At 51.4% G+C, this 11,067-nt stretch overlaps 1 protein-coding gene across 2 annotated transcripts; it reads left to right on the forward strand.

Annotated features, from left to right (window-relative positions):
• The first annotated feature begins 256 nt into the window (after positions 1-256).
• POU2AF3 (POU class 2 homeobox associating factor 3) lies at positions 257-7,149 on the forward strand. 2 transcript variants are annotated; one of them, XM_058857219.1, is made up of 5 exons: positions 257-403; positions 2,635-2,729; positions 4,286-4,346; positions 5,719-5,942; positions 6,335-7,149. In XM_058857219.1, exons 1-5 carry the CDS (start codon positions 397-399, stop codon positions 6,665-6,667), a joined length of 720 nt encoding a protein of 239 aa, XP_058713202.1. In that variant the 5' UTR covers positions 257-396; the 3' UTR covers positions 6,668-7,149. The 2 variants fall into 2 exon arrangements, with proteins under 2 accessions (XP_058713202.1, XP_058713201.1); XM_058857218.1 differs by lacking the exon at positions 257-403 and having other exon boundaries at positions 1,929-2,729.
• Positions 7,150-11,067: the final 3,918 nt, after the last annotated feature.

Here is an 11,067-nt window from a genome sequence, read left to right on the forward strand (position 1 = left end):
CAAAGGGTGGGGAGGGTGATGCCACCAAATCCTATTCCCCCAGACCCTCTGCTAGATGGGGATGTGCTCAGTTTCACAAAAAGATAGCCCATTTTGTGGAGCCTTTGAATATTCAAATTGAAAGTATCGCGCAATCATTGATTGTCAAATCATTGGTTTCTAGAGGTTTTAAATACTTGGCATTAGGAGAGAAAAACTCAAACTTATACCCGTAGGGATAAAACAATAATATTGTCGGGATCCACCTGCCATTGCCACCAGGCAGGCAGGTCCCTTCCGCCCCAAATATCGAGCCTGACTCCTCTGGCCCCCTTGGGCAGCTTGTGGGGCCGGGGCCGGGGCCACCTCTGCTGCTGCTCCGGGCACCTGCGGAGGTGCTGCCCGCTCCGGCTCGGGATGTCCGGTAAGCCCCGCTCTGTCCCCCCGCCGGCCCCCACACCCCGCTCCGGGGCGCTTTCGGGGTTCGCCGGGGTCACCTCGCCAGCCGGGCGATCCCGCCTGCCAAGGCAGGAGGGAGCGGGGAGGGCGGGGAGGAGGGAGGGAGGAGGCAGGGAAGGATCGGCTGCTGCCCGGATCGGCACGGGGCTCCGCGGGCACCGAGCGGCGCTCCCGCCGGGCTGGATGTGCTGCGACCCCCGCTTAGGGGGTGACAGGGGACCCCGCAGCTCCGGGTGCCCTCCCCGCACCTCTGGGTGCCCTCTCTGCATCGCTGTGTGCCCTCCTTGCACCTCTGGGTGCCCTTCCCGCACCTCTGGGTGCCCTCTCTGCATCGCTGTGTGCCCTCCTTGCACCACTGGGTGCCCTTCCCGCACCTCTGGGTGCCCTCTCTGCATCGCTGTGTGCCCTCCTTGCACCTCTGGGTGCCCTTCCCGCACCTCTGGGTGCCCTCTCTGCATCGCTGTGTGCCCTCCTTGCACCTCTGGGTGCCCTTCCCGCACCTCTGGGTGCCCTCCTTGCACCTCCGTGCCCACCCCGCATCTCTGTGCCCACCCCGCACCTCTGGGTGCCCTCTCTGCATCTCTGGGTGCCCTTCCCACATCTCTGGGTGCCCTCCCCGCACACTCTGCCCCCGGCCATGCTGCTCCTGAATCCCAACCCCACTCCCCGACCCCGAGTCCACCCCCTGTCCCTGTCACCCTACTCCCAGCCCACCCTCAGCACCATCACTCTGCCCCTGGATCCCAGCACCCTGCCCTTGCCCCCCAGACCACCCTCACCACCCTGCTCCTCGACCCCAACCCCAGCCCTGCCTGTCCTTGTCACCCTGCTCCTGATTGCCCACCTGCCCTGGCCACCCTGTGCCCACCCTTGCCAGCCCTGTCACCCTGAGCCCAGAGCCATCACTCTGCTCCCTGCCCACCCTCACCATCCCATCCTTGATCCTGCTAGAAGGGGCTGATACCTCAGAGCCCTCCCTGGCCGCAGGGTCTGGTAACCAGCATGTTCTCCTTAAATCCCACCCTTCCCTCCCCTCATTTTCCCCATCTTTAGTTTATTGAACAGAAACAGAACACCAAAATGTGAGATTAATAATCCCCAGCCCTGTCACCTCTCTGGAGGGACCTGTCACAGCTTGTCCCAGAACACCACGGGGGCACAGGGAGGGCTGGCAGAGGTCACAGCAGAAGAGGACAGTGCCTGCAGTGCAGGATTCCCTGGCTGTGTGGGCAGAACCTGCAAAGCCAGCGTTGTTTTTGTGCCAGGAGCTCCTGGCACTGTGCAGCCGCCTTGGAGAAGGTGTTCCATGTCCAGAGGTGGCACTGGAAGGCCGGGTTTAGCTCTGGCACTGCTGTTCTCCTGCTGGGAGTTTATTTTTTGGTGCCTCCTTCAGGGCTGTCTGCTCCCTGCTCTGGCATTTTTTGAGTGCAGAGGCCAGTCTGGGTGTGTTTCCTTTTATTGTGTAATTTGGATTAAAACACCAGCAGAAAGTTAGGACAGAAACAACTGCCAGAGGATCTGAGTGTTTTACCATGAGTGCAACAAGTGAAAGTGGTTTTTCAGAAGAAGTAAATTCTTTATCATTTCCTGTCCTAAAAATCCCTCATCAGGTAGTGACTCATTGGTTTTGGTTAGATTAAACACACCCTAAATTCTTGTTTGAAATAAATAGGGCTTGTACACGAGTAGAAAAAAGAGATAATGTAGGCTTTGCAAGAAAGCAGTCGTTTTATTGGTGTTTTGTTTAGTTCTCTGAATAACCACCCACATATTGCCATTGTTTTATTCCTGGGCTTCATCTGCCAGATGAAGCGCTTCCCACATTTATTTTCAGGTCCTGAGAGAGGCAAATATGTCAGGAATTTAAATGAATCCAACAGCAGCACCAGATGGAGCTTGGTATTGGGCAGGCTGGAGCTTGGTATTGGGAAAGCTGGAAGGGGGGCAGGGGGAAGAAGGAGATAGAGAAAAATAAAACATGTGGTTATTAAATATTATCAACAGCAAGATTTTCATGAGTGTCTGCTTGTCTCAAGTTGGAATAGAAGGTGTTAAAGGGGGCTGTGGGTGTGATTTGAAACAGAGACCAATCAGTCATGTTAGGTCTAATTGTCCTCTCACTGAAAACCTGCTGGATTTGCTGTCTGCCCCGAGATTCTCCCTCCTTGCAAAGTGTTCTTCCACAAATTCTTCCAGGAAAGCCCAAGGTGTACCAAGGTGTGAGGGTGAAGATCACAGTCAAGGAGTTGCTGCAGCAGAGGAGAGCACGGCAAGCAGCCACCAGTTCAGCAGTGAGTAAAAATATTGTGGTGTTTGCTTTGTACCTTCTCTTTTAATGTGTTTTTTTTTGCCAAGACCGTAATCTCTGGGCCAAAATCTGAGTGTAACCGGCTGGTGAGGATGGAGGGAAAGAATATTCAGCCAGAGTAGCTGCAGCAGTGTCCTTAAGGAGTGAGAATCTGAGGAATGCAGGGAGAAAACAGAGCTGCTGCTCCAAAAAAGTCACTCCCTCTGGGATGGAAGGTTCACCTGGGCAGCCCCATCCCTTCTGGAGGAGGGGATGGAGCTCTGTGTGCACAAACACATACACATTCCCCCTCATTCCCTCTTCCAGCCTTTGTAGGATTCCTCCAGCTCCAGCCACTCCGGGGATTTGCATAAAGAGCTTGGCAAATCATTATTTCTTCCTGGTTCATGACTTTGCAGCTCTTGAAGCCTTTCAGATTTCAGCCTCTGCACCTTGTTGCAGCTGATTGCACAAAAATCAGCCAGGGAGCCAGGGGCAGAGAGGTCTGGGTGAAGAGAATTGTCAGGTTTTGGAAACGCTGGGTCACTCCTCCCCACCAGCAGCAGCCTCTTCATCCCAGCCAGGTGTCCCAGGGCTGCGTGGAACCGGTTTTCACTTCTCACCAGCACTTGACACAACCCCTGTGGTGCCCACAGAGGAAAAAGTGAAAAGTGGCAGTGAGGGAAGTCACCTCGGTGACCTGCACAAGGTATGGCCTGCCCCAAAACCCCCGAGGCTTCGGGTTGGCAGGATGGGTGCTGTGAAAAGCTCAGCCTGGGGACTCCATCTCTGTCTGCCTTGTCACATCTGCACCAGGGCAAAAAGGCACTCTCAGCCCAGAAGAGCCACTGTTTAAGGAATTAAATGCACGGGATGTGCTAGGAAGTTGTTGCTAGGGAAATGAGCTGCTCACTCAAGAGCATCTTGAATGAAGGAAGTGAAGAGGAGGGCTGTATGAACTAAAATGGAGGGAAAAAAAATCCAACTTTGTACTTGCAGAGTAAAATCCTGGCCCTCAAGCATCAAAACTCCTGTTGCTTTGGGGGTGGATTTCTCCTTTCCAGCAGGTCAGGTTCCTAGAAGTGGTTGATCTGTCTTGCTTCAGCTTCCAACATTCCTTAAAAAGCAAAGCTGTCCCTTTCCAAGGAGCACTGCCAGAGCTGGTTCTCAAACGGCATCAATCCAGTCTGATGGGATACCTGTGGTGGTCTTTAGTTAATTACTCATTCTCAGTAATATCCATCCCTACGAATTCCTTGGGATTCCCTCCACTGTGGAATTCACACTCCCAAAATTAACACACATTCGTTTCAACGTCAGCTCCGTAGAATCGGGAATGCAGCAAAAAGAGCCCCCAGGTTCAGGGGCTTCAGCTCGGTGCTCTGGTTCCCAGCGCTGTCACCTGGAAAAATGGTGTTATGCACATTAATCTCATGTTCTGTCAGTGCTGGGGAGGTTTCCCCAGCCATAGCTATCAGGAAAATAAGGTTTATTTCAAGAGTTTGCTCGACTCACCTTGCTCTGTGCCACAGCTCCTCTCCTTCCCTTCTCTTCGCTCAGGTTTCCTGGGGCAGCAGCAGCGGCATCCAGTTTGCAGAGTCTGTGTCTCCGCCTCACCCAGGTTGGTACAAATCCCATCCACACGACCCTTCCTGCCCCATTCCCAAATTTTCCCACAGCCCCGAGCCTTCCCAGCCCTTGTTTGAGGCTGGCACCACCCGTGGTGCGGCCAATCAACACCGCAAGGAGCCTGTGGGATGCAGATGAGGAGCTCAGGAGCGCACTCCTTCCCAGAGGTTATTCTTCCCAAGGAATTGCATCCCCTTCGGGAAGGGGTGCTCATCCCTAGGGAATAACATCACCTTCCCCAGGCTGTGGGTGCCACTGAGGGTCAGAGTGCCCTGGAGCACCTGGCTGAGTTCTGTTCTCTTCCCCCTCTCCTGCCGGCACCCATAGGAGTGAGAGAAATACCAGATTTTCAACACCACCAAGAGTTTCCTCCTCCTGCCTGCGAATATCCAAGGAAAAGGGGGAAGGGGTGAGGGGAGGGGCACTTTGGGCTCACAGATCCTTCAATTATCCCCAGCCAAAGCACAGAGGAAAGGCTGGGCAGGTGTGAGTGCACACGTTGCATGGACAAGGAAATTGTTAACTCATCGATAGCTGGGAATCCATTTGCTTATGTTAACAAAGAAACGTGAGACACGCCACAGCTGACATGCCAAAGCCTTTTCAGGCTGGAAAGTCTCCATCAGTTTATGTATTCTGTGTGTTTCTCACTCCCCACAGCCAGCTAAACACTGCCACCTTTGACCCTGCAATGTGCACTTCAGACCTGTGCCCTTCACGTGGACAGGGCTTAAACCATGTTTGAACTCAGTGTGAAAAGATAATAATTCTGAAAAGCCAGATCTGCTGTGAGCTTTCCAGGAACTCACCCTTTGGCCAGTAACAGGACGTGGTCACAGTGCCACATCATCCCTGACTTGCTCCATTTGTTCTGCTCACAAGTTTGTCTCCTGCCTGGCTGTTTGCAGGAGAGAAAAAGCAAATTATCCTCCTGTTATGCCCTTTTTCCTGCAGGTGTAGCTGCCCTGGGTCTGGGGATGTGCAAAGGCACATCTGCCAGGCTGGGAAACAGAAATCACTGCCTGGCATCTTCTGGGGCCAGAGGGTCAAGAGTCTGAGGGGAATTTCCAGCTGGATCCCTGTCCAAAATGACTGGAGCAGAAGGGTTTCCAGCATTTAAAGATCTTTATAGCTGAGGGGGGCTGGATTCCCTGAGTTATTATCCATGTGCTTTTGAGCATCTCCCTCCTGGCTTCTGCTTTCCTACAAAATTCACCTTGCCCTTGAAGGGCCTGTTTTAATGTCTAAATTCACAGGGTTACCGAGCACAGGAGAGCACTGAAACCTGGCCTGGGGCAGCACCTGCCCTCTGTGAAGACAGACACTGATTCATTTGCTGCTGGCTGCTTTCCTTTCTCTCCTAGAACCTTTTGAAGCAGAACCCATCCCTCCTGTGCCCAGCTGCTGCCCGTCCTGGCAGTTTTCCAGCTGCCTCTCCTGTGAGGAAAGCCCTGGGTACCTGGAGCAGCTGATAGATTCCTGCCTCCAGGAGCCACCCTCGGAGCCAGCCTTCAGTGCCCTGCAGCCCTCCTCACACTACACCCCAGACACCTTCCAGCCAGTCCAGCTCTGCTTCAACCAGGGCCTGGTGAGCTTTGGGAGCCAGGGGAGCAGCCACAGGTGTCCCCAGGGGGAAAGGGAGTCACATGCTGGAGCAGAACAGCGGCAATATGGGAATCTGGCTGTTTTTATGAACCTGGGATGCTCATGGGCTCTGAATGCTTTCCCATGGGGAGCCCCAAATACACTGGGAGGGGCTGCAGGATGGGGAGTGTCTCTTCTAGAGGTCCTGTAGATTTTCTGCAAATAGCAGCACAGTTTCTGCTAGTGATTGTCCCTACTTATTTGGGTTTAGACCTCCACGATCTCCCTGGGCAGCCAGACCCCTCTGAGGAAGGCTGAGAGATTCTGGCTGCTGGCCACATTTCCATGAAATCTCATTTTTTCCCCTTTTTTTTCGCTCTCTCTCTCAAACTCCAGGCTGCCAGTTCTCCCAGCTCAGCCGACCTGCCCAGCCCATGGAACTCCAGCTGCTCTCCCCCTCAGCTGTCCCCCCTGACCCCGCTGCCCCCCAGCCCGCCCTCAGCTCTGGACACCAAACCCTACAGCTGTCCCGTGGAGGAGTGGCCCTGCCACCCCCCGTGCCCCTTCCCCAGCCCTGCCTGCTGCTGCACAGCCTGCGGCCCCCAGAGCATGGACAGCAGGGGCCAGCACTGCTTCCCCTGCCCCAGCACGGACTGCCTGGAATTCCTGCCAGCCCTGGCCGAGGACTTCCTCAGGAGGGACAGGAGCTGTGACATTTGCTACAGCTAATGGGACTGTGGTTTCACACATCCACTCTATCCAAAGCAGATTAAATTGCCCATGAACTATGCAAAGTTCTGCTGCCTAACAGAGTCCAGTTTATTCTTCACTACTTACACGTTTTTTTACACGATGCTGTCACTACATTAATCTCGGGTCAGGGGTGTTTTGTTGTTGTTGTGGTGGTTTGGTGGGGTTTTTTCCCTGTTTTTATTTTCATTGTTGCTGTTTTTTAAATAAATCTGAAGCTGCCTTATCAAACACTTGTCATTAAACCAGCTCTTTTTGATATGAATAAATCACTTGGTGCAAATGCTGAAGCCTGGTCATTTTTCATGTGTTAAAGAGTGCTTTTCTCTCCTGCTGCTGATCCAGGCTGCTGCCCCTGCTCTCACAGAGGTGAGGATGAGATTTTGAGCAGCCTATTCAAGAAAGGTCTCCCTCACCCTTTTCCAGTAGATGTTTTTGCATAAACCCAGACCTTCCTAAGATTTTGCCTTCTCTTGGTGAGGCAGACTCAGTTTCTCAGCTGAGCACCCAGACTGGAAAGAAAGAAAGAAGCATCTCTCCATATTAAATTCCACAAAAAAAAATCCACAAAAAAAAAAAAAAAAAAAAAAAAGAAAAAAGAAAATAACTACACCTGTGGAGATAAATATGAATTCTATCCAGCTATTTTCTCACCTCATCCAGACACTTCCACACTGAACTGAAAATCTTTCCAGTAAGGAAAAATAAAAAAATAATAAGAAAAGAAGAAAATAAAATAATAAGAAAATAATGTAAGAAAAATAAGGTAGTGAGTTTTGGTTTTTTTTCCAACACATGCTTTAAAAATATTTTGCCACCTTCAAATAACACCTCCCCTTCTCCCCTGATTAATCTCAGCATTGACCCAAGTGATAAATCCATGAGGTCACAGCAAAAAATATATATGTTATTATATAAATTATAAAGAGCTGTAACTTTACAGCAGTTAAAGGTGTGCACCCCAGTGCAGGGACACCCCACCAAGTTTCATTTTAATAGGGCTGGCAGCTGCTTCATCCCCTGAATGAGATTTTTGGGGCACTGAAGGGCTGAAATTCTGCCCCAGAGCTCACCCAGTGCCAGCTGCTGCTGCCTGCACACCTCGAGGCACACGTCAAAGCCCCTTATCAAAGCCCCTTATCAGCAACCAGAAAGAGCCAGAAGACAAGGCTGAGGCAAGAAATTTGAGGCTTCTAGAGGAAATGGGGTGCCCACATCCTCCCCATGGTCTGGCAGGGCTGGCCTGAGCTTAGCAGAGCCAGGGAGATGCTGTCTGGGATTAAAAGGGCACCATAAAATGGTAAATAAGGGTTTAAGAGCACTCATTAGCACATCTTAATGTAGCAGCCTAAGGGTGCACAGCAAGGAGGGCGAGTGTTGGAGTCTGACAAGATATCTCTGACCTCCAGATGAGGTGGATGTGTAATTCTGATAGGTTATTGGCAGATTGCACACTTATCAATACACTGTGGTGTGGTTCCTCCCCAGCACTGCTCTGTGCGAGGGCTGTGGTTGTGCCCATCCCTGATCCCACTGCCGGGCACAGCCACATAGCAGTGTCAGCACTGAAACCACCCCAAATCCCATCCTTGATGCCCTGATCCAGGCAAAAAAAAAAAAAAACCCTCCTCAGTGGAGGACACAAAGATATTTCCAGAAAAATATTCCTACACCCCAAAATCTCCATGTTTTATCAGCTTCCATCACATAAGCAGCACCGTTTCCATCCCTTGCAGCCTCTTCCTCTTTCCCTGCTGCTCCTTCTCCAGTGGTTTTGCAATCCCCCCGTGCCAGACTGGAAACATGTTGGAGATGCTGTCCCCACCTCCCTCTCAACAGCCCCAAGGGACACACTCAGGACAAGTAAAAGCTTGCTGGATGTTGACACAGGGCCTTGTTGACACAAGAAAGGGAAAAAAACACAACAGAGGAGCCATTCAAAGGTTGATTGTGTGTTTTCTGGCTGTGAGAAATGTATTATTTCCCTCCTTTATCCCTCCCAAAAATAAAAAGGAATTAAAGGAAATACCTAAAAGAGAGCTGGCTCTACTGAAAGGCTGTCCCTGCCAGGTGAAGCCTTGACTGCCTTTATGAACACAAACCCGAGGATCATCTCGTGCTGACAAAGCCATGAATAACTCCAGAAGTCACCCACAGTCACAGAGAAAAGAAAAGGTTCTTATTTTCAGCTTTTCTTCCAGAGAATTTGATCTAAAAGTTTCCCTTGCCAGCCGACTGACAGCTTTTTTATGGTGCCACTTCAGAACGTTTGTTTGGTGATAACGAGCCTTTGTTATTAGCAACTTATCCAATGCCACAGGTAGGAAGAGATAAACTGTGCAAATAAAGGGATATCACACACTGCCAGCAATGCTGAGCTTAGAGAAGTTACATTGCCCCTGAAAGAGCAATAAAAAATTGAGGGGTGAGCTGTGAACTGCTTAAATCTGTGAAATTCACCCCAGCAGAGAAGACACTCAGGATAGGTTTGAGCTTTAAAAGTGATTTTCTTCACAGCCAGGCCAGGAATTGGGAAAGGGAAAAGGGAAATTGTTTTACACACAGGGGGAAGCAGCAGCTTCCAACAGTCTGGTGGCTCCAGTCCAAAGCCAACAGGAGCAGCTTGTGGATTGTGGCTGCTTTCAGAGCAGGCCTCTGCTGGCTGAGCTTTGGGAAGCTGAGCACAGACAGAAGGAATCCCGGGGCTGTCACGGGCTTTTCCCTCCGCAAACCTCATCCATCAGCTCCCAGCTGCCAGGCTGAGGCTTTAATGGAGCCACATTCCTCCCCTAAAAGGATCTTTTCCCCGATAATCTGGAGATGGTGATGATTCCAGACTCCCACTCACACTGCTCTGTACGAAACACCCAACAGATGACATAATAAAGAGAAAAGCCACTCCAGGAAAGAAAGCTCCTGTATTTTTTTTTTCACTTGCTGCCAAAGGACTTCAGGCACCTCACAGACATTTCTAGATGGCGAAAAGCTTTTTACATTTTCACGTGCCACGTGCTGCTCACAGCGTGACAGTTCTGCTGCTGGCAGGTTCCAGAAATGGATATTTTATCCATCATTTTGCCTGACACTCGGTACTAACTCACTGATACAGTTCTCACTCCATTCAGGCCTCCTTGTAACATCTTTCCAAGTGAGACAGCACAGCCTTTTACTGGCCTGTGCTCAGATGCATGAAAATTTATGCAAACACATGCAAATACACGTCTGCTTCTCTGTCAGCAGGATTGAGTGAGAGGCAATGGCCCAACAGCAGAGAGGAGGGCTGGAAAATCGAGATCTCTGCATTTCTTAAGAGTTTTTGTTCCTGTCAGTTGTTTAAACACTCCAGGCCTGTGAGTGCCTCAGGAAATCCCATTGAGGCAGCCAGTGGGTGCTCAAGGAAGTGGCTGCAGTGATTTAAGAGCTCTGTCCTCCATCTCTCTGCTCATCCTGCTGGAGAACAGCGCCTGGGCACTCTGAGAAACCATCAAAATACATCTCAGAGTGAGCCCTGAGGACGGGAAAAGCATGGCCTTGCATCCCTTCAGGCACCGACCTGCAGTCCCAGCCCTGGCAGAGTCACTGATTGCACAGCAATTCACAAATCATTTCACAGAAACGCTAAAAAGAACCTGTTAAAGGTGGGAATGGCAGTAGGAGAGCCCTCAGTCCTCCTGACCACGCTCTGCAGACCCACGGGGCTTTGCTGCTCTAAAAGCTGTCGGAGCCCCAAAGGAATTCTCTGTCTGCCATACAGGTGAGGGCTCAGCTCCACACCTGAGGGGCTTCCAGAGCTGCTCTGTGCCACCAGAGCTGGAGACTCGGATTGGATTGGAGGTGTCCCCTCAGGAGCCACACAAACCTGCCCCATGTCCTTGTTCTTACAGCACCTGGTTCTTCTCTTGGGCTGGGGTGACAGCCTGGCCATGGGGAGCTGCTCCAGAGCCCTCCCAAAGTGCTGAGAATGGGCAGTTCCAGCTTGCAGGACCCTCCCGTGGGGCTCTTGGGTTTGGATGTCCATTCCCTCAGGTGGAATCCAGCCAGGACTGACTCAAGTTCTCCGTTCAGGCTTCCCCTCAGGATCCTGCATTCCCAGGGCAGCAGGGTCAGTGGTTGCTGCACATCACAGAGGCTGCAGCATTTCCAGCAGTCCCTCTGCACAGGCTCCAGCCAGAGGCACAGTTTGGGGATGCCTCAGAGCAGCATTTCTCAACCTTTTACAGCCAAACTGTCACCTTGTGCTCTGTTACCTCCAAGGGTTTCAGCTGCTACCAAATCAAAGCTTGGCTGTGCTTTGAACTGATTTGGAATATTTACTTATTTATGTAGCAGCCATTTGATTTGCTCACCTCCTTGCTGGAGGTTCACTCACATTCTCTGTT

This window comes from Poecile atricapillus, chromosome 25 (genome assembly GCF_030490865.1).
Source record: "Poecile atricapillus isolate bPoeAtr1 chromosome 25, bPoeAtr1.hap1, whole genome shotgun sequence".
NCBI lineage: Eukaryota > Metazoa > Chordata > Aves > Passeriformes > Paridae > Poecile > Poecile atricapillus.

Excerpts from the sequence above, each read along its gene's own strand:
- POU2AF3 (XM_058857218.1), top strand. The coding sequence starts at position 2,535 with ATGTTAGGTCTAATTGTCCTCTCACTGAAAACCTGCTGGATTTGCTGT. Across the intron at positions 2,730-4,285 it reads AAGCAGCCACCAGTTCAGCA|GTTTCCTGGGGCAGCAGCAG; the intron begins GTGAGTAAAAAT and ends CTCTTCGCTCAG. Across the intron at positions 5,943-6,334 it reads TCTGCTTCAACCAGGGCCTG|GCTGCCAGTTCTCCCAGCTC; the intron begins GTGAGCTTTGGG and ends CTCAAACTCCAG.